This window comes from Macaca mulatta, chromosome 7 (genome assembly GCF_049350105.2).
Source record: "Macaca mulatta isolate MMU2019108-1 chromosome 7, T2T-MMU8v2.0, whole genome shotgun sequence".
Classification (NCBI taxonomy): Eukaryota; Metazoa; Chordata; class Mammalia; order Primates; family Cercopithecidae; genus Macaca; species Macaca mulatta.
Genome location: NC_133412.1, coordinates 42,991,050 through 43,014,684, shown reverse-complemented (window position 1 = coordinate 43,014,684; position 23,635 = coordinate 42,991,050). Strand labels below are relative to the sequence as shown.

At 42.4% G+C, this 23,635-nt stretch overlaps 1 protein-coding gene and 1 non-coding gene across 2 annotated transcripts in view; one reads left to right on the top strand and one right to left on the bottom strand.

The window, feature by feature from the left end:
• Window positions 1-125: 125 nt before the first annotated feature.
• HACD3 (3-hydroxyacyl-CoA dehydratase 3) overlaps window positions 126-23,635 on the bottom strand; it is a 48,078-nt gene continuing 24,568 nt past the window's right edge. Inside the window, 9 exon segments of the mRNA NM_001266546.1 lie at window positions 126-1,004; window positions 4,933-5,064; window positions 5,645-5,751; window positions 7,437-7,549; window positions 12,956-13,083; window positions 14,717-14,827; window positions 19,171-19,222; window positions 21,011-21,175; window positions 22,954-23,027. Coding sequence (NP_001253475.1) covers window positions 928-1,004; window positions 4,933-5,064; window positions 5,645-5,751; window positions 7,437-7,549; window positions 12,956-13,083; window positions 14,717-14,827; window positions 19,171-19,222; window positions 21,011-21,175; window positions 22,954-23,027 — 959 coding nt within the window. The 3' untranslated portion in view covers window positions 126-927.
• LOC114680051 (small nucleolar RNA U13) lies at window positions 6,228-6,328 on the top strand. The gene has a single exon (XR_003732125.1). It is a non-coding gene; the product is annotated as a small nucleolar RNA U13 (small nucleolar RNA).

Here is a 23,635-nt window from a genome sequence, read left to right as displayed (position 1 = left end):
ACTACAGGTGTGTGCCACCACACCCAGCTAATATTTTTATTTTTTGTAGAGATAGGGGTCTCACTATGTTGCCCAGGCTGGTCTTGAACTCCTGGCTTCAAGTGATGCTCCCACCTAGGTGTCCCAAAGTGCTGGGATTACAGGTGTGAGCCACATTCCTGGCTGAGTTTGGAACTTATAATCTCATTGTTTTCTAAATAATGTTTCACTTTTCTTCAGTGTTGAAAATAGTTATTTACTTAAGAATGGCATGATCATGATGTTCCAAGATTCTGATTAGTTTCTTTCAAAGCATTCTGTGCCTCTTCAATGCCCACACTACTGAGCACTACAATAATAGATGTTGTTAAGCCAAAGGATGTCACATGTAAAACATGTTCTCGAGCCCCACTCTTAGAAATGTTTTATCAATGACTCAGTCTACTTCACTTTCAAAAAGTCAATGCCATCCCACTAAACAAGTAACCCCTTAGGTACAGAATAATTAAGTCCTGCCTGAGTCACTTTAACAGTCTTCTATAGAGTGACATAGTCTTGCTTTTTTTCACAAGCAATAGCTGAAAAGAACAAATCTCAACTGTAAGAACCGTCAGTACATTGTAGGGATAAAGCACTTTTTGAAAAAACAATCTCTGGCATGAATTAGACAGACTGAACATGAGACAGGGTTGGGGTGGGCTGAGCCTTTTGGTGTCATTAACTGAATACACAAGAATGAACCTCTCATCAGATATCAGGAATCCATGTCATGCAATTACTACAACAAGATAACAGTAAATTCAGGAATGTTACTGGGGAAAAGGAAGATAGCCTCACTGAGAATTTAATCATTTAACATTAAAAAAACTTTTACATTGGTACAAGAAGGTAAAACTGTAAGAATCACATTAGGCTCAAACTGGCAAGAAGCCATCTAAATCTTTCTTTTTAGTGGATCTTTTTCTTTTTTTGTCCATAGCGCCGTCTGCGCTGTTTATAAAGGTGACGAAAATTTATGTATAACCCTGAAAAAGAAAAGAGGTCAATTAGAAATTAGAGTCTTTGTCTATTTATAACCAGAAGCTCTTGTGGCAGGGACAGTATCTAGCTGTCTGTCATATCCCACAGCAAAAAGCTCATTGCAGCGGCTCAGGAAGGAGTACAACTTAGAACAAATTAACAATAGACACAAACCAATTTTTCCCCAGTGTGTTTATTTATTTCTTACTATTTTTGCGACAGAGTCTCATTCCATCGCCCAGGCTGGAGTGCAGTGGCACGGTCTCAGCTCACTGCAACCTCCGCCTCTCAGGTTCAAGCAATCCTCCTGCCTCAGACTCCTGAGTAGCTGGGATTACAGGCGTCCACCACCACGCCTGGCTAATTTTTTGTATTTTTAGTAGAGGTGGGGTTTCACCATGTTGGTCAGGCTGATCTCAAACTCCTGACCTCAAATGATATGGCCGGCTTGGCCTCCCAAAGTACTGGGATTACAGGCATAAGCCACCACACCCAGCCTCCCAGTGGGTTTAAAACATATTTTTTTCCTTATAAAATTTTCAAACACGCAGAAGATTAAATCATTGTACAGTGAACACCTAGATTTACTGCTTTTTACTATACTGGCTGTATCACATCCCTATTCATCTATTTATCTCTTCAGCCATCTCATTTTTTATGCACTTCAATGTTCGGTTTCGGATATCAATATACCTCACCCACCCAATTCTTCACATAGGTATAGTTCGATATTCTTTCTTTTACAGTAAAATTTACATACAATGAAATGCAGAAATCTAAAGTGCAGAAACAACCTAATTTTTAATTCAAGGCTTCTCAAGAACATGGCCAGGCACAGTGGCTCACGCCTGTAATCCCAGCACTTCGGGAGACCAAGGTGGGTGGATCACCTGAGGTCAGGAGTTCGAGACCAGCCTGGCCAACATGGTGATACCCCCATCTCTACTAAAAATACAAAAATCAGCCAGGCATAGTGACAGGTGCCTGTAATCCCAGCTACTCTGGAGGCTGAGGCAAGAGAATTGCTTCAACTTTTGAGGCAGAGGTTGCAGTGAGCAAAGATTGTGCCACTGCACTCTAGCCTGGGCGACAAAGCAAGACTTTGTCTCACCAAAAAAAAAAAAAAAAAACTGAAAGAAAAGTCCTCTGACCTAGATACAAATGTTAACTAGCTGTTTGTGCTGCTTCAAAATTATAAATGTGAATTTAGGATTTACTTCATTCTAAATAATAAGAAAAGAGCAACTATGTATTTATTATAAGCAAACTAGGTATGAACATAAAATCTTGCAAATTAGAGTGTACAACAATATAAACAACACAAAGAAAGATAGTAAGGCAATGCACTTTAAAATATTTCCACCCCTCTACCCTGTTTACTAAAGTATTTTAAATGTCTTTCCAATATTTATTCCTCTCTATCTTATGCCCATTTCATGGGGCCTAGTTATACTGAATTTATACAGTAATAAAGGTAAAAAGCTGTCTTTAATGAGTACATTTTCTGAACTGAGGGTTCCTCTCTTCAAGGGCAAAACATTTTAATAGTTTTGGTTGGCAATCTTTCTTAAATGGATTATACCCTTTGCTGAAATAGAAAAAAAGAAGTAGACGTTAACCTTTTGCAAATGACGTGGGCCTACAATGTATACTATTTAACTGTACATCTGCCATACACTGGTACACTAAGGGGCTCCTAACACTATGGTGTAAGTCTCTCCTCCCCCAACACTAAATGACCAAGACCACTGGGCTTTCTCGCTTCCTGGGCTTACCTTGCATGGTCTTCCTCTCACTGTCCAGGGTAGCAAGCCGCAACAACGATCCCAACAACCTCTACCTCCCGTTATTTCATACCTTTGTGTAGTCCCCTCCCATGTTATACTGGGTTGGTCTGTGTGATGGTTTGTCACTTCTGAGATTAGGCACTATGGCTTCTGGCTCTCTCTCTCTAACCAATTGCTCTGGGTGGGGGAAGCCATGCCATGAGTAGCCATATGGAGAGGGGCTATGGCAAGAAACCGAAGCCTCCTGTCAACAGCCACAAGAGTGAGCTTGGAGCAGATCCTCCAGCCCCAGTCAAGTCTACAGAAACTGCAGCCCCAGCTGACAGCCTGACTGAAACCTCATGAGACCCTGAGCCAGTACCACCCAGCCAGGCTGCTTCCTGACCTTCGGAAACTATGTGAGATAATAACTGTTTATTGTTTTCAGCTGCTAAGTTTTGGGGTCATTTGTTACACAGCAATAGAGAACTAATACACTTGTTGCATCCTTCTATGGCTAGAAGACTGGACAGTTATATTTATTTAGGGCTACCTTAAGTCTTTTGTGAAATAAAGCAAGGAAATATATATAAATTACCACTAAAATGTATCAAAACTTTAAAAAGTCCTTATAGTTAGGAGCTTGTCTTATCATTAAACATGTAAAGTTCTATGTATGATAATCAGTGTTTTCTCCTCTCAATATATTTAATGACAAAATTCCTTTCATTCTGACTTTTTATATTCTTAGTTGTCATATTCAAATCAATAAGTATTAAACAGTCTGCTCTTAAAGGGAAAAAATTACTTGTTTTTCTCAAATTGTATTTAACCTACATATAAGAATGTATGTATTTTCACATCTACGTATAGAATATAGATAATATGGATAGAATCATGTATAGTTGCATTTAGAAATTACCAAATATTGATTACTAATAAAATTTTTTTTTGAGACAGAGTCTCGCTCTGTCACACAGGCTGCAGAGCAGTGGCACAATCTCAGTTCATTGTAACCTCTGCCCCCTGGGTTCAAGCGATTCTCTTGCCTCGGCCTCCCAAGTAGCTGGAATTACAGGCATGCGCCACCATGCCCAGCTAATTTTTGTATTTTTAGTAGAGATGGGGTTTTGCCATGTTGGCCAGGTTGGTCTTGAACTCCTGACCTCAAGTGATCTGCCCACCTCATCCTCCCAAAGTGCTGGGATTACAGACATAAGCCACCATACCCGGCCTCTAAAAAAAATTTAACAAAAACAACAAAAAAATCCTTATAGTTGGGAAACCTTTTAAATTTGTCGTATTTGTAATAATTTAGGTTTATTTCTTTTTCCCTTCTGTTCTTAGTTTTTATAAAGTAAGGCATGAATTTATGATTTTATATAAACATAAATTAATAAGTCAGCAGGTTTTCCATGAGGAGCAGGGAACTTTCCTACTGTGAGGTGGAAGACTTTACGACAACCCTTGGCTGCTCAGAGGCCTTTATTCCCTTCTCCCTTCCTTGCTGCCAGCTGTCTTATCACCTCTATAAACTCTGGATGAGGAATGTGCTACTGAAATTAGTAATAGTGGGAGCTTCTTAGTCTATTTTAAAAGAGCTCCTTACTTTTTTTTTTTTTTGAGATAGAGTCCTGCTCTGTTGCCCAGGATGGAGTGCAATGGCATAATCTCAGCTCACTGCAACCTCTGCCTCCCGGGTTCAAGCAATTCTCCTGCCTCAGACTCCTGATTAGCTGGGATTACAGGCATCCGCCACCACGCCCAGCTAATTTTTGTATTTTTAGTAGAGATGGGGTTTCACCATGTTGGTCAGGCCGGTCTCGAACTCCTGACCTCGTGATCCGCCAGCCTCAGCCTCCCAAAGTGCTGGGATTACAGGCGTAAGCCACCATGCCTATCCCCTTACATTGTTTTAAACAAGAAATATCTTATGGTTATTCCCAATCACCAAGAGCACTTAAAGAACATACTTTAACCACTGGAGATTTAGAAAAATATTTCCTTACCATAGCATATTCCCCTAGTGGGTCTGTTTTTGCAAAGTAATCATTCTCTAATTCTATCCCAAAAGAATTTTCATATGGACTTTTACATTTCTGAATGACTTATTTCTACTCTCTAAGAAGTGACAAGAAAAAGTCTGTATTACAGAATCAATACTTACCTAAAAATATCATTATAAGATAAATCTGAAGAAAAAAGGAAAATCTAACTTTGATTTTCACTGGATATGGCAACGTGAAACTGAATCGTCCTGTCTCATTGAATATTGGAATGGACTGAATCACTGAGATAGCTGAAAACAGAAACAAGAACTTGTTAGAAGCAAATGAAACAGTCACATCTAATGACAGAAACTTCCAGCCCTAATACTCTGAAGTTTCAGTTCTGGGTGTGCTAGAAAGGCTTCCTCCTCCCTTTGTACAGAAAGCTCATGCCTCTTCTTTTTTTCCCCTAGTTTTCTAAGAGATCAGCCTCCAACCTGTCAACAGAGAGACAGATGAGGAAGTCATGGCAGTGGGCTTCTTCTATTCTATAAAATGGAGAGAAAAATCCCTAGCTGACTTATGTACAAGATGTTTGTCAGAATAAAATAAAGTTGTCAGTAAGAATCCCCTTTGGAATACTAAAAGCATCATACAAATGGGAAACATACAGGACAGGACCACCAGGCTTTCCAATGTTACAAAATGAGCTACTTTTCTGGAACAGTCTGGGTACCAGGAGTATTATGGAAGGAAGCCCATGCAAAGAAATCCCTGAAAAGTCCAACACTTCCATTTATCGGACTAAGGCCGGGGAAGAAAGGACTGGTCTCTCAGCCTCTGGGCACCCTCTGGAGCTAAGCTATGAAAGCTAAGAGTCCCTGAGAGTACCTTCCGCCAAACATCCCAGTGGATATAAGGGAATCCACAGAGTGTAACGAAGCCATGTGAGCACCTTCCAATCCATGTCAATGCACGTCATCATGTAGAAGGAGTACCTATTGAAAATAAGTGATTCCAACGTGAAAAGGCGCTTCAGGTTCTGAATGCGACCTTAGAATATCATTTAAATAGATGAATTATATTTCTCAGTTAACCACACATGGTTTCTTCAGAACAGAATTATAAAGCTGGCTATCAACCCATAAACTTGTCACACTACGCCCTAAATTTTCAAAGGATGTGAACTCTCTTTAATGGCAGACTAAGTTTAGGTCTCAAAGGAACCCTCTTTTTTCAGTATAGGGACTGGATACTCAGACGTTGTTTGGCTTTATTCCTAGTACTGATCTACATTCCCAGTAGGTAAGGATATTAGATACTTTATTTCTGGATAAGTGAGTTGTTAGCAAAATTAAAGTATACAAAAGACCTCTAATCTAGAATCAGACATACTCTATTTTAAAAGAGATCCCTTGAGAAAAGAAATGTTCCTTCTCAAACAGTAAACATTGCATTAAGGACCCATAATCTGATCCTTTTATAGCTCATAAGTGTGATAATTGGATTTTCGCTCTCCTGTGTGAGATGTGCTTCCCTCAAACCTTGTTACATCAGCACATTACCTGTCTGATTTGAAAAACATAGGACCTATAATCTGTTTTACCTTTGTATTAAGGCTATTAGAGGGTACACTGGGTGCCATGGGACACAGACCATGGTTAAGACACAATTTAAGGCTGCTATGGCCTGTTCCCCCTCTCAACTAGCAACTTTGTCAAAATACCACCAAACCTGGAGCTGAAGAGTTCATTTGCAAAATCCTTGCTCCAGCTGACTGAAAGGGAAGAAATATGGAGTGTGTATGATCTGGTAAAGAAGAATACATCTACTTTAACTAGATCCATTTCTTAAAAGGTATTTATTCTACTAACAACCGAGAATGGGAAAATTAGGTTAGAGGCCATTTCAAACTTCAATAATCTTGTAGTATAAGATTCATTTCTATCATCTCTTAAATTTAGTCTTAAACTAGTTCTATCCAACCTGGATTGCTCCTTCAACCTCATGTTTCTTCAGCCCTTTCAATAATTTTTCCATGTGGATGGGTCCTCTCTTTCCAAGACTGCAAGATCCTGAAGTCATAGTAAGATGAGTCTTCCCTTTCTCTGGCTCTCCTCTTCTGCTCCCTAGTATCCGGTCTGGTATTATGATCCAATGACGGCTTTAAAAAAATCTGCCTCGGCCGGGCGCGGTGGCTCAAGCCTGTAATCCCAGCACTTTGGGAGGCCGAGACGGGCGGATCACGAGGTCAGGAGATCGAAACCATCCTGGCTAACACGGTGAAACCCCGTCTCTATTAAGAAATACAAAAAACTAGCCGGGCGAGGTGGCGGGCGCCTGTAGTCCCAGCTACTCGGGAGGCTGAGGCAGGAGAATGGCGTGAACCCGGGAGGCGGAGCTTGCAGTGAGCTGAGATCCGGCCACTGCACTCCAGCCTGGGCGACAGAGCGAGACTCCGTCTCAAAAATAAATAAATAAATAAAATAAAATAAAAATAAAAATAAAAATAAAAAAATCTGCCTCAACTTTGCAGAGCACATAGATGCAACCAGAATTCTCCACATATGTAATCTTAGTCCCAAACCAAATGAGACTCTGGCTAAGACAATGACTCCCTCAAGAACAGAGCTGCTGCAAAGAGGGAGAAGCATTCAAACACCATCCTGGCATTTCTACCCACCTGAAAATTTCAATTGCACTCCACAAATAAAACACAAAGAAAACCACAGCTTTATTCTGCATTTCTTCCATGGTGCCAAAGATGATAAACAAAATAAAATTTCTTCCAAGGAGCTATTAGAAAGACCCAAAAGAGAAAAAAGTTAATAAAATATATGTAAAGTTATACAAATGTGTTATCTGAAACCTAACCCCACTAAATGCAAGGCAAAGAGAAAAGACTGAGCTCTACCAGTTTAATCCTGCTCCAGTTCTGGAACAAGCAAAGTGCCCAAACCAGTCTTTGTGACCAGATAGGTACAATATTTTGTGTGTGTAACTATATCATAAATCGTTTCCTTAAAATACACACACATGTTCAAACACAGTCTAAAGAATACTGCCAAATAAACATTTGAATTTACATAATCCAAGTTAAGAAATAGAGCACTACAAATGTGAGACCCCTATAAGTAACGACTATCATGTGTTAATCATTCCATGTTTTTTTTTGTTTTTGAGACAAGGTCTCACTCCGTCACCCAGGCTGGAGTGCAGTGGCACAATCATGGCTCACTGCAGCCTTGAACTTCTGGGCTCAAGAAATCCTCCCACTTGAAGCCTCTCAAGCAGCTGGGATCACAGGCTTGTACTACCACACTGGCTAATTTTATTTTTTTGTAGAGATGGGGTCTCACTGTGTTGGCCAGGCTTGCTCAAACTCTTGGGCTCAAGTGATCCTCTTACCTCAGCCTCCCAGAGTGCTGGGATTATAGGCATGAGCCACTGCGCCTGGCCCATGGCTTTTCTTTATGGATTACTGCTTGTGTATGTATTCCTGAACAGTACATTGTTTCATTTTGCCTGTTTTAAAACTTTTTGAAATCATTCTATATGTATTATTCTGTGACTTGCTTCTTACTCAGGGTTATGGGCCAGAGACTCATCTATGTTGATGCATGTGGCTATAGTCCACTCATTTTCACTGTGGCAAGACATTCCAATATACGATAGACACTCTATTCTTCATATATATATGGGTTGTCTGTTTCTGGGTTTTATTCTGTTCGCGTGGTCTATGTGACTATCTTTGTACCATACAACATGGTATTAGTTACTAAATCTTTATACTGTCTTGATTTCTTATAGGGTAAGTCCCCAACTTGAGTTCTTCTTTAGAGAATATTCTCAACCCTTTGCTTTTTATTCCCCCATTTAAAAAATTGTGGTAAAATACACATAACGGCCAGGTGCGGTGGCTCATGCCTGTAATACCAGCACTTTGGAAGGCCAAGCGGGCAGATCACTTGAGGTCAGGAGTTCGAGACCAACCTGGACAACATGGTGAAACCCCATCTCTATTAAAAATACGAAAATTAGCCAGGCGTGGTGGCAAGCGCCTGTAGTCCCAGCTACTTGGGAGGCTGAGGCAGAAGAATCGCTCGAACGTGGGAGGCGGAGGTTGCAGTGAGCCAAGATCATACCACTGCACTCCAGCCTGGGCAAAAGAGCAAAACACCATCTCCAAAAAAAAATACACATAAACTTTACCATCTTAATCATTTTTAAGTGTTTAGTTGATTGGTATCAAATACATTCATTATGTTGTGCAACCATAATCACCATCCATCTCCACAGCTCTTTTCATCTTGTAAAATAGAACTATGAACCACTGCCGGCCACAGTGGCTCACACCTGTAATCCCAGCACTTTGGGAGGCTGAGGTGTGTGGATCACCTGAGGTCAGGAGTTCGAGACCAGCCTGGCCAACATGGGAAACCCCGTCTCTACTAAAACTACAAAAATTAGCCAGGCGTGGTGACGGGCACCTATAATCCTAGCTACTCAAGAGGCTGAGGCATGAGAATCGCGTGAACCCGGGAGGCGGAGGCTGCAGTGAGCCTACATCGTGCCACTGCACTACAGCCTGGGCAACAGGACGAGACTCTCTCTCTCAAAAAAAAAAAAAAAAAGAATAAAAAAGAAAGAAAAGAAACTATGACCCATTAAACAATAACTCCCCACTCAGCCAGCCCCTGGGAAACACCATTCTACTTTCTGTCTCTATGATTTTGACTATTTTAACTACCTCATATAAGCAGAGTCATCCAGTATTTGACTTTCTGTGACTGGCTTATTTCACTTAGAATAGTTTCCTTAAGGTTCATCCATGTTGTGGCATACTTGAGAGTTTCCTTCATTTTTAAGGCTACATAATATCCCATTGTATGTATATAACAGTCGTTCTTACCCATTCATCTGTAGATGAACTTGGGTTGCTTGCACATTTTAGCTATTGAAAATGATGCTACTATCCTGGATGGCCCTCTGTTTTTTCAAAAAACTTCAGAATTTTCTCCTCACATTCCAAAAGTTTTTAGACTGTGATTGGAACTGTATTTAATCTACAGGTAAATAAGAGAACTAACAATATTATAATATCGAGTCTTATAATTCAAGAAAATTATGTCTGTATATTTACTTTTTGTGCTCTATATTCCTTCCTGTATCTCAAACAGTTCACTAATTTTCTCTTCAGCTATGTCTAATCTACAACACAAACTATCCATTAAATTTTTATTTTTTATTTTTTTAGACAGGGGTCTTGCTCTGTTGCCCAGGTTGGAGGGCAGTGGCACAATCACAGCTCACTGCAACATCAAACTCCTGCACTCAAGGAATCCTTCTGTCTCAGCCTCCCAAGTAGTGGGAATATAGGTGCACATCACCATGCCTGGCAAATTTTTGTTTTTTTAGAAATGGGGTCTCACTATGCTGCCCAGGCTGGTCTCAAACTGCTGGCCTCAAGCAATCCTCCTGCCTCAGCTTCCCGAAGTGTGGGGATTACAGGAATAAGCCACCATGGCTGGCTGTAAATTTTAAAGTTTGATTATTGTACTTTTCATTAATAGAAGTTTTTAAGAAGTACTGCCTTCATCTATGCAAGGTGGGAGGAAACCAAGTACATTTCTAACTAAGGAGACTGAAGGTAGGTTTTTCAGCTCCTGCCTAAGAGTCGAATTTCCCTAGTCTTAAAGCTATTTATAACTTTGTTATTTCATGAGGATATTATAAAAAATGAAATAGACCAGAAATAGTAAAAGTCTACTTTGATAAATATCCCTGAGGTTTTAAATGTTCTTTCTTCTTCAGGTAAAATAATGCTATTCCTGTACAAATAGGTGTTTTTACTAATTGAGACTTCTTAGCAAAATGTAACATACAGATATGTTTTGGCTGTGTCCCTGTTCAAATGTCAACTTGAATTGTATCTCCCAGAATTCCCACATGTTGTGGGAGGGACCCAGGGGGAGGTAAATGAATCATAGGGGCCAGTCTTTCCTGTGCTATTCTCATGTTAGTGAATAAATCTCACGAGATCTGGTGGGCTTATCAGGGGTTTCCGCTTTTGTTTCTTCCTCATTCTCTCTTGCCACCGCCATGTAAGAAGTGCCTTTTGCCCTGCACCATGATTGTGAGACCTTCCCCAGCCACATGGAACTGTAAATCCAATTAAACCTCTTTCTTTTGTAAATTGCCTGGTCTCAGGTATGTCTTTATCAGCAGTGGGAAAACGGACTAATACAGTAAATTGGTACCAGTAAAGTTGGATGTTGCTGAAAAGATACCCAAAAATGTGGAAGTGACTTTGGAACTGGGTAACAGACAGAGGTTGGAACAGTTTGGAGGGCTCAGAAGAAGACAGGAAAATGTGGGTAAGTTTGGAACCTCATAGAGATTTATTGAAAGGCTTTGACAAAAATGCTGATAGTGATATGAACAATAAAGTCCAGGCTGAGGTAGTCTCAGATGGAGATGAAGAACTTCTTGGAAGCAAAGGTGACTCTTGTTATATTTTAGCAAAGAGACTGGCAGCATTTGGCCCCTGCCCTAGAGATCTGCAGAATTCTGAACTTGAGAGAGATGATTTAGGGTATCTGGCAGGAGAAATTTCTAAGCAGAAAAGCATTCAAGAGGTGACCTGGGTACTGTTAAAAGCATTCCATTTTAAAAGAGAAACAGGAACATAAAAGTTTGGAAAATTTGCAGCCTGATGATTCAGTAGAAAAGAAAAACCCATTTTTTGAGGAGAAGCTCAAGCCGGCTGCAGAAATTTGCATAGGTAGCAAGGAGCCTAATGTAATCCCCAAGACCATGGGGTAAATGTAACCAGGCCATGTCAGAGCCCTTCACGGCAGTCCCTCCCATCCCTTGCAGGCCCAGGGTCCCCATGCTGTGTGCAACCTAGGGATTTGGTGCCCTGTGTCCTAGCTGCTCTAGCCTTGGCTGAGAGGGGCCAATGTACAGCTCAGGCTGTGGCTTCAGAGGGTGCAAGCCCCAAGCTCCGGCAGCTTCCACATGGTGGTGAGCCTGTACGTGCAGAGAAGTCAAGAATTGAGGTTTGGGAACCTCTGCCTAGATTTCAGAAGATGTATGGAAACGCCTGGATGCCCAGGCAAAAGTTTGCTGCAGGGACGGGGCCCTCATGGAGAACCTCTGCTAGGGCAGTGAGGAAGGGAAATATGGGGTTGGAGCCCCTACACAGAGTCCCTACTGGGGCACCGCCTAGTGGAGCTGTGAGAAGAGAACCGCCATCCTCCAGACCCCAGAATGGTAGATCCACTGACAACTTGCACCATGCACCTGGAAAAGCCACAGACACTCAATGCCAGCCTGTGAAAGCAGCCGGGAGGGAGGCTGCTCCCTGCAAAGTCACAGGGGCAGAGCTGCCTAAGACCATGGGAACCCATCTCTTGCATCAGTGTGACCTGGATGTGAGACCTGGAGTCAAAGGAGATCATTTTGGAGCTTTAAAGTTTGATTGCCCCACTGGATTTCAGACTTGCATGGCACTGTAACCCCTTCATTTTGGCCAATTTCTCCCATTTGGAACGGCTGTATTTACCCAATGCCAGTACTCCCCTTGTGTCTAGGAAGTAACTAGTGTGCTTTGATTTTACAGTCTCAAAGGCAGAAGGGACTTGCCTTGTCTCAGATGAGACTTTGGACTGTGGACTTTGGGGTTAATGCTGAAATAAGACTTTGGGGGACTGGTGAGAAGGCATGATTGGTTTTGAAATGTGAGAGCATGAGATTTGGAGGGGCCGGGGGTGGAATGATATGGTTTGGCTGTGTCCCCATTCAAATCTTAACTTGAATTGTATTTCCCAGGATTCCCATGTGTTGTGGGAGGGACCTAAGGGGTGGTAATTGAATCATGGGGGCCAGTCTTTCCCATGTTATTCTTGTGATAGTGAATAAGTCTCACAAGATCTGATGGGTTTACCAGGGGTTTCCGCTTTTGCTTCTTCCTTATTCTCTCTTGCCGCCACCATGTAAGAGGTGCCTTTCGCCCTCCACCATGATTGTGAGACCTTCCCAGCCACATGGAACTATAAGCCAATTAAACCTCTTTCTTTCGTAAATTGCCCAGTCTCGGGTATTTCTTTACGAGCAGCATGAAAATGGACTAATCCACATACCTACTAGACAAATAATGGGACCTTCCATTACCTACCCTTTAGCTCAACTATTCAATACCTGGATCAGAGAAGGCAGCACTGGTGACGTAGTGACTCCAATTGCTGCATTGATAGTTTCCACAACTGCCAGCATCTGGCAGAAATACATCATGTCAGCCACAGTATGGAATGTGTCATAAAAGGACTCTATGGGCAAAAATATACGTTAAGGGTGAATCAGTTGGTAAATTCCAACAGAACTATTTCTCAAACTACCTCACTCCTTTCATGAAAATAACTATAGGAAAGGAATAACAAACATCCAGTCAGATTCGAGTTTCTTACTTAACTAAGCAGGAAGGGTGCAGGCCACTGGGGTCATGAACAGTAAGCTCTACCAGTTACCAGAAAGTTAACACGTACACCTTATATGCCTTTCTCTTTTTTTTTTTTTTTTGAGATGGAGTCTCACTCTGTCGCCAGGCTGGAGTGTAGTGGTGCAATCTCAGCTCACTGCAACCTCCACCTCCCGGGTTCAAGTGATTCTCCTGCCTTAGCTTCCTGAGTAGCTGGGATTACAGGCGCCCACCACCACACCCAGCTAATTTTTGTACTTTTAGTAGAGACAGGGTTTTCACCATGTTGACCAGGATGGTCTCGATCTCTTGACCTCATGATCCGCCCACCTCAGCCTCCCAAAGTGCTGGGATTACAGGCGTGAGCCACCACGCCTGGCCACCTGTCTCATTTTTTTAAGAGTCAAGGTCTTGCTCCATCACCCAGTCTATAGTACAGTGTCATGATCATGGCTTACTGCAGCTTCAACCTCCTGGGTTCAAGAGATCCTCCCATGTCGGCCTCTTAAAGTGCTGGGATTACAGGCATGAGCTATTACACCTGGTCCATACTTTCATTATCAGGTAGAAAAATCCTCTCCCATTACTCTTTCTTCTCCTAAATTTTATTACCTATTTATTCATCAAATAAAGTTTCAGAATACTTTAGACCAAATTCTCAAAAATTTCCCATTGGCATTTACCAATGGAATGCCACTGGTCAAAGCCAGAATCCTGTTAAACACATAAATTAAGAAGAATTGGGCCCGGTGCAGTGGCTTACACCTGTAATACCAGCACTTTGGGAGGCCGAGGTGGACAGATCACAAAGTCAGGAGATCAAGACTATCCTGGCTAACATGGTGAAACCCTGTCTCCACGAAAAATACAAAAAAAAAAAAAGTTAGCCGGGCGTGGTGGTGGGCGCCTGTAGTCCCAGCTACTCAGGAGGCTGAGGCAGGAGAATGGCGTGAACCCGGGAGGTGGAGCTTGCAGTGAGCCGAGATCGCGACACTGCACTCGAGCCTGAGCGAAAGAGTGAGACTCCGTCTCAAAAAAGAACAAAAAAAAAAAAGAAGAACTAATATATTTATGATACTCTTTTTATTCTGTTTTAGAATAGTTCATTTTAGAACCTATTTAGGCTCCAAAAGGGTGAGAACACTTTTGGCCTTGCATAACTTTGGCACTGGAAGTATCACATCAATTTATTTAGTTGTTAGTGAACATACAAAAGGATTCTAGCCCAAGATGTGGCTCTGGCTAGCTATGGATGTGAACCATTTTTGACCATCTCTAGGCCTATATTTTTATTACCTGTTAAATGGAAAGAATACCAGTCAGCTTATTTCACAAGGTCATGGGAAATAAGAGCTATGAAAGCACAACAAAAAGTAGAGGGTGCTGCACAAATGCAGCGGTTATTATTAACATCAAAGGCAGAGAGTGAATACTGGGCCAAACTACTGAGAAAGGGAAAATTAATCCAAAAATTTCTTACTTGCCTTTTCCCAAGATGCAGAATCGCACAGTCAGGTTGACAAAGATCCAGGAAAATCCCAAGAACTGCACAAGATTATACATAAACAGGTATCCCTTCCGTAAGTTTGTAAGAGCTGTAAAGCAAAGCAAAGCAGTAAGCTATTAAAAGCAATAGTCCCAGCAGAAGAGAGATGTATGAGGCATATCTGGATGACTTCAATCCTTTTTCCTTCTTGAATGCTCCTAAGCTCCCACACAAATATCTGGTCCTGGTCCTCACCAGTCTGGGCTCCTACTCCCACAGAGAAACATAGAAGGAACATTGCTCTCCAGCGTGTATTTTCAGCAGGACTTCCTGTCCCAGCCTTGAAGAATAGGTATACAGACATAACAAACCCAAGAAAAAAATATTACCCCTGGTGTGATATTATGATATGTGTACATGTATATATAGGTTTTCATCCACAGTTTCTGGCTCATAACTCCCACAGCCCTTGTTATAGTTTTTTGTTATAATGTTGGGACACTTTAGGCCTCAGAAAACAGAATCTTCCTCTATGACTTTCCCTGCCTTCCTTTCAGCTGCCCAAGGCATGACTCTAATCTGAATGTGGGTCCTAAGACCCTCATTCCAGAGAGGGTCTTGCTTCATACTCTGGAGGAGGGAACACTGCACAGAGGGGCTGAGAAGAATCTGGACAGACAGGCCTTGTGGGGTTTAGGTCAGACCCTTTTTTTCTAATCACATTTCAACACAGTGCAACATGCTTCAGTCATGCCTATCAGATGAAGTCTCCATAAAAGGCCCAAGGGGACAGGGTTTGGTCAGCTTCCAGACAGCTAAACACATGGAGGTTCCTGGAGGGTGGCACACCTGGGGAGGGCATGGAAGCTCCACGCCACTTCCTCCATACTTCCTCCTAATCTCTTCATCTGTATCCTTCATAATATCCCTTACAATAAACCAACAACCTTGTTTCCCTGAGTTCTGTGGAGCCACGCTAGCAAATCAATCAAACCCCAGAGCGGGTTGTGGGAACCGTAATTTACAGCTTATTGGTCACAAGTTCTGGAGGCCCAGACTCGGGACAGGCTGGGGCAAGAGGGTGTCTTAGAGACTGAGCCCTTCATCTGTGGGAATCTGATGCTATCTCTAGGTAAATAGTGTCGGAATTGAATCAGAGGGCACTCAGCTGGTGTCTGCTGCAGAACTCATTGCTTGCTTGCTGTGTGGGTGGAAAAAACCCACACACTTGGTCACAGAAGTCTTCTGTGTTGATTGTTGTTGAGTAAGAAAATAGGAAAAAGCAGCTGAGTGTTGTAGTGTTGTATTTTTTCCATAACACCTGGCCAAAAAAAATGGCCATCTGAAGAGACATTACAAAAAGGAAAAAGATTTCCTCAGCTCCTGCTCCAGTTATTTTTTATTTAGTTAGTTATTTTTGAGATGGAGTCTTGCTCTGTCACCCAGGTTGGAGTGCAGTGGCACTCCCAAGTTCAAGCAATTCTCCTGCCGCAGCCTCCCGAGTAGCTGGAATTACAGGCACCCACCACCATGCCCGGCTAATTTTTGTATTTTAGCAGAGACAGGGTTTCATTATGTTGGCCAGGGTGGTCTTAAACTCCTGACCTCAGGTGATCTGCCCACCTTGGCCTCTCAAAGTGCTGGGATTACAGGCATGAGCCACCATGCCTGACCCTCCAGTCATCTTAATATAATCCATAGTTTTTTCTTTTCTGGAATTTCTTTAAGGTCACTGAGGTCAAACTAGCTTACAGAGATAGATACAGTAAATGAAAAAACCAATTCTGATATTTGGTTATATATTCATTCAACCAAGCATTAACTGAATACCTACAATGTGCAAGGTACTGTGAGAAGAACTACTGGGATACAAAGGTAGTTCAAGGCTGCCCCCAGAGCTTACAATCTAAAAACTGTAATACCAGGTGGGGAGTGACAAGTAATGCCTTGTGAAACTTTCAAGGTGAAAAAATGACATTAGGCTGGAGAAGTGGGCATCAAGCTAGTCTACATGGATAAAGCTGGTATCTAATCTGGGCTTTTTTTTTTTTTTTGAGACAGCATCTCACTCTGTTGCCCAGGTTAGAATGCAGTGGTGGGACCATAGCTCTCTGCAGCCCTGACCTCCTGGGGTCAACCCATCCTCCCACCTGACCTCCCAAGTAGTTAGGTCTACAGGTCTGTGCCACCACACCCTGCTAATTTTATATTCCATCATATTTTGTAGACACACAGTCTTGCTACGTTGCCCAGGCTGATCTCGAACTCCTGGACTAAAAGATCCTCCCATCTCAGTCTCCCAAAGTGCTGGGATTACAGGCATGAGCCACCATACTTGGCCTGATCTGAGCTTTGAAAGATGGGCAGACTGAGGACATAACCAAAGGAGGACAATTTCAAACCAACAAGCAGGAAAAAAAAGGACATTAAGTTTGTCTGCAGCCTAAGATTCATGAAGATACAGCCAATTACAGAGTAAAGGAAGAAACAAGGAGCTTTGACAGAGTCATGGTTGAGTCAAAGGAGTAGGGTAAAGAAAAGGACAGTTCTTCAGAGAAGATCTGTGGTGTTCAGATTTTGCTGCTATATATTTATTCCTAGGATACAGATATTCTGCAAAGACATCTGGTTGGTCCTCAAATAATCACATTTAATAATGTGGTCAATCAAAAGCAGCCTAAGCCAGGCACAGTGGCACATGCCTGTAATCCCAGCTACTCGGGAGGCTGAGGTAGAACGATCACTTGAGCCCAGGATCTCAAGATCAGCCTGGACAGCATAGCAAGACCCTGTCTCAAAAAAAAAAAAAAAAAAAAAAAAAAAACACAGCCTTATCCTAAGACTCCAAAAAATGTCAGACTTCCAGCAACATTTAGCTAATTAAAAGTTTCTTCTTCGGCCGGGCGCGGTGGCTCAAGCCTGTAATCCCAGCACTTTGGGAGGCCGAGACGGGCGGATCACAAGGTCAGGAGATCGAGACCATCCTGGCTAACACGGTGAAACCCCGTCTCTACTAAAAAATACAAAAAAAAACCTAGCCGGGCGAGGTGGCGGGCGTCTGTAGTCCCAGCTACTCAGGAGGCTGAGGCAGGAGAATGGCGTGAACCCGGGAGGCGGGGCTTGCAGTGAGCTGAGATCCGGCCACTGCACTCCAGTCTGGGCGACAAAGCGAGACTCTGTCTCAACAAAAAAAAAAAAAAGTTTCTTCTTCAAAACTACAAAAATCTATTACACTTCCGTACCATAAAGAACTTCCTTGTTCAGAAAACTTTATGAATTTAGATAAAACAGTTAAAGCTTTACCTAACACCCAAAAAAATCCATATATTAGAATTTTTATCTATTTTTGAAGTTTATCCCTTTAAAACACCAAAAAATTAATTGAAATCTCAAAGTGGCTTTTTTATGTTGTTATTCTTTGCCTCCACTGATCCTCTCCCCTCCTCAGCTTTCCTAAAATAATATTCCCCTAAGGTAGTGGCTATTCAAATCTTTTTTAAAATTCCTTCTCAAAAGAAACCTTATTCAGAATGCCAACAAATAAAACTCAAAAGAGAGTTGCTCTGACTGAGGTAGACCTGTTTGTGTGATCTACTCCTCCAAAGCATCTCTGGGAACCCCCTGGGGTACTATGGAACACAGTTTGAAAACTACTGCTCCAAAACTTTCCCCTCACTTATTTATGGCATGCTAGATAAGTACCACTAAAATCTGAAAAATTTCAACTTAGAACAAATAAGGAGCACTTATTTCATTCTGTTTTTCAGAGGTAGTTTTACCTAGACCTGAAGTTCTCCCACTAAGACTGTAAGCCCTGTTGAGTACGGGCGCTACAATGGATCCCTCTGGCTCTCAGTCAAAGGCCCAGCACAATGCTTGCCACACAGCATGACTTTAACAGATAGCTGCTGAATTTAATCTAACTACATCACCCAGAAGATAATACACTTACAGAGCTTCCTGCTTAAAGTGGTTAGATGGAAACAGAAATTGATTTGTTAAAGGTTAATGAATAGCAGGACTATACAGAATACTCTCCATCTTTCAGGCTGACAACCACACTTACGTATCATACAGCCTTTGAGATTTCAGCTGGGAGAAAAACACCAGGCTGAAGGAGTGCAGCCTTGGACCCACGCAATCATTTCCACAAGTCTCTGCAGGATTTGTTTGCCATCTGCCATAAGGCCAGTCCAGGAGTTCTTTTATTCTGTTATACTAGCCTTGGTGTACTCACGAAATAACACCCAAAACACAAAGGAAACATTAAAGGTAAGGATTCTGACGTGGGTGCTGCAGACCTTAAGCACTGGACCTAAAGGGTTTTTCATAAACTCACCCACACAGCTCACTGGGATGAAATCATTAGCTCTCCAGCCACATCACAATTATCCATACCTCCAACACTAGCACAAGTTAACTGGTAACTACCATGGCAGCAGCGCAACTTACTTTCAGGAGAGCCTTCGCTTTCCAGTCGGAGTTTATTTAGGCGCTCTTCTTCCTAGAATTTAGACAAAAGTTTTCCAAGAACACAAGTTAGAATTCCCAGATGCTTGCAAAAGTCCATATGCTGGCTGAGTAATCTGACTTCCTCAAAGCCACCTCCTCCGGTTGGGGTAAGTGCCATCATTGGGAAAAATATTCTAGGTCATAGGGCCAAACGCCTGACCCCTCCTTACTAAGTGGCATTAGCATCACAGGATGCCCATCCATTGTTCACAAAATTAACCCAATCATCTGGCTTCCAAACTGACAAGTGACCTTGGAATCTTAAAGCTGGAAAGGACATCGAGAAGATCTGTTGCAGTCAGAGAAATAAAACAGAAGTTTAAGGCAGGAAGTAGACTGCTATTTTATTTTTCAAGATTTCTAGATTTTTAGTATAATTTTTCCAGAAGCTAAGATCATGTTTCCAACATCAGTATGAACTCATGTTTAGCTTAATAGAGATACAGATAGATCCATACAGAAATATTTACAGGTGTATGTGTATGCATGGGTTAGTATCCAAACATATATTTTCTTGTTCTGCCAGTGAAGACAACCTAAAAGCAATGGCAACCTGGTAGCAATGAGCATACCTGGCACGCAGATCTTGCTTTCCGATACTATTCTACAATAAGAACAGAGCTCCTTGAAGAAATGGCTGTTCCAGGGCTGAAGCAGGAAACGTACATACAAGATAAGCCTGGAGCAGCTTATAGTGCCAGAAAGTAAGGAAGTGCTCAAAAAAAAAAAAAAAAAAAAAAAAACAGTCCCATAATGATAGCGCTTTCTCAAAAAGATACAAAAGCCAAATGAAAGATGGGCAGGATGAGGACATAACCAAAGGCCAGTTAGTGCCAAAGCTGGAAGAATTTGAGCAACGAAATAAATAATATTAGTTTGTAACTCAGAGTATAAAATAAATACCATGTACCCACATGATATAAATAAATGATTGAATAAATAAATAGGAGACAACAGACATGCATAATTATTCTCCCATGCAGAAGAATTCCAAATAATTATGTAGATACTCCATCTAAAGGAAAGGAAGCATGACTCCCTGCTCCTTAAATGTACGCTACACATAGTGACTTCCTTCCAAGGAGTGGCAAGAGGAAAATAACCTTATAGTGGAGAAACCTGATAAGCGTCACCTCAAGCCAGCTGATCCATGGTTAATATCAACAGTGATGTGTCATGTTGATAGTATGTACTCTTTTTTTTTTTTTTTGAGACAGAGTCTCACTCTGTTGCCCAGGCTGGAGTACAGTGGTGCGATCTCGGCTCACTGCAAGCTCCGCCTCCCGGGTTCACGCCATTCTCCTGCCTCAGCCTCCTGAGCAGCTGGGACTACAGGCGTGCATCACCACACCTGGCTAATTTTTTGTATTTTTACTAGAGACAGGGTTTCACTGTGCTAGCCAGGATGGTCTCGATCTCCTGACCTTGTGATCCGTCTGCCTCAGCCTCCCAAAGTGCTGGGATCACAGGCGTGAGCCACCGCGTCCGGCCGTATGTACTTTTGATATGATGTGGTAAGAACTGCACTTTACCTCTGTGGTCTTCTCAATATCTGTCACCTTAGTCTAGTTGTAAGAGAAACATCAGACAGATTTCAACTGAGGGACAGTCTACAAAATACATAGCGAATACTTCTTGAAAATCACGTCACCAGGTCTTTAAATGAATTTGTAACTTTGTCGCTATTCTTTCAGACCCTGAGAGGTATCTGCAGTGGCCCGAATGACGTGGGTTCCCCATGATTTGTCCTCAATGACTAGATCCTAGGATCCTTACTAACCTTAGCTCTGAGCTCCATTTCCGCATCAGATTCATCCAGCCAACGATCAAAGTCAGGGGCCAAAAACAGTGGTCGCTTTTCTTGCTTCGTGAGTCTCTCCCACCACTGACTCACTTTCTTCTGTACCGTAATGTTTACCTGCCTCTGGGTCAGTTTGTAAACAGGCTAGGAGAGAAAGTGAAAATGTAAGAATGCCCTCTTCCGTTCCCTGAAGCAGCACTATGCCAGGGGCGCTGTACAGAGAAACTGCAGGATATGTTTATTCTTCTTTCTCTGGTCCTGCAAGTCCTGATGCAAAGGGAACATCTAGACCAGGGGTCTCCAACTCCTGTATTGGTCCATGGCCTGTTGGGAATGGGGCCACACAGGAGGAGCTGAGCCGTGGGCAAGTGAGCAAAACTTCATCTGTATTTACACTCGCTCCCCATCACTTGCATTACCTCCTGAGCCCTGCCTCCTGTCAGATCAGCATTGGCATAAAATTCACATAGGAGCGCAAACTCTATTGTGAATTGTGCATGCAAGGAATCTAGGTTGCTCACTCTTTATGAGACTCTAACACCTGATCATCTGTCACTGTCTCCCATCACCCCCAGATGGGACCATCTAGTTGCAGGAAAACAAGCTCAGGGCTCTCACTGATTCTACATTATGATGAGTTGTATAATTATTTCATTATATATTACAATGTAATAATAACAGAAATCAAGTGCACAATAAAGGTAATGCATTTGAATCACCCTGAAACCATCCCCACCCCACCATCTGTGAAAAAAGTGCCTTCCACAAAACTGGACCCTGGTACCAAAAAGGTTGATCTAGACCAAGGGCTGGCATGGAGAACTGGTAAGAACATAACGTCCTTCTCTGATTCCCCCAGTGAATGACACAGGAGGATATCAGGATGAGAAAGGCAAATAATTCCTGGTTAGGCTGGAGGGAACTAGCATGAACCTCCTGCCACAGCCACATCATGCAAGGTACTACGTCCAATCACCCTCTCAAGGGTACTGCATCCAATCACCCTCAGCTTATACATTTTCCTCCCATGAAAATGACTGTCCTGGCTCAGCAGACCCTTGTTTTAGAAACACCTGCATCAAGGTCAGAACTGTATTGGATCAGTTACAGACTTTTTCACAGGGGTCAATCTGGGGAGTCTTCCCAACTAAACTCAAATTCTTATAGGCCATTCCAGCTCATTGTTTGTCTACATGGCCTCTCCCTTGTCTCCAAAGGAAGCTCCATGACAGGTTCTCTGCCCACTATACCACTGGTTATTATTAATGCTTTCTCAAAACAACTGAGCACCTGTGCAGGAAAATCAAGAAGCTCAAGTCCCCAGAGCTAAGTGTAATTCCAGAAACCGAAATACCCCATCTATTGGATTCTCTCCCTGCTTGTGAGAGAAGTTTCCTCAGGCTCTAAGGGAGGAGAAGCTTCGATGATATCTGCAGTATTCTTTCTGAAGACCAGCTGCCTTTGCCCTTTTTGATTTCTATTTTTCTCACCTGCACCTATGGCAAAGTCACATGAAAGTAACCCTTGGTGGGGGCTTCAACTACCCTATGTAACTCTGTTCTCAACAGGTGCCATACTCCTCTGCCATCACTAAAACCAGAGAATATCAGAGCTGGAAGGAACCCTGGAGATCACTTAGTCCAGAATTTCATTTAACACATGAGAAAACTGGAACTCGAAGAAGTGAAGAGACTTGTTCAAGATCACACCACTAATAAATGGCGGGGCCCAGATTCAACACGGGGTCTCTGACTTTCCCATTCCTCTGCAGCTAAAACCTGGGCTCTGTTCCAAATAAGAGAACTCTATTATTCCCCTTTGGTTTTATCTTCTTCTCTCCACAAACCCTGCTCCCCATTTCACTAAACTACTGGTATTCATTTCCTAAAATGGGAAGGGAAGTGAGAAAGGAAAGAACATACCTCTGGCTTCACAAGGTCTAAGAACTCCAGGTGAAATTCATAGACATTGTCTCCTTTGGCACCATGTCCTTGAGCTATAAAGAAAGAAATGTGGGTTATTGCAAACTTGAGCAGAGCGAGGCCATCCAAAAGCCAGCTTGGTGCAGTTCTTTCCTAAGTATGCGAACATTTTTTTTTTTTTTTTTTTTTTTTTTTTGAGACAGAGTCTCACTCTGTCACCCAGGCTGAAGTGCAGTGGCGCAATCTCAGCTCACTGCAAGCTCTGCCTCCCGGGTTCATGCCATTCTCCTTCCTCAGCCTCCCAAGTAGCTGGGACTACACCACCCACCATGCCCGGCTAATTTTTTGTGTTTTTAGTAGACAGGGTTTCACCATGTTAGCCAGGATGGTCTCAATCTCCTGACCTCAAGTGATCCACCCGCCTCAGCCTCCCAAAGTGCTGGGATTACAGGCATGAGCCACCATGCCCAGCAAGAATATTACACTCGATCGTAGCCAAAAGGCTGAGAAGCAATGTAGTCTGCAAATCTTAATGTGTCCTGTTAAAATGTGTGGGGGCTTGTGAGCAGAGCTCTCCAACAGCTAGATAGGTCAAATCTTTGATGCAAGTTTATCTCCATATGTTCTCTGATGTCAGTTTCGGAGTATTTACCCAATTTTCCACTGTGACCCTGATGATACC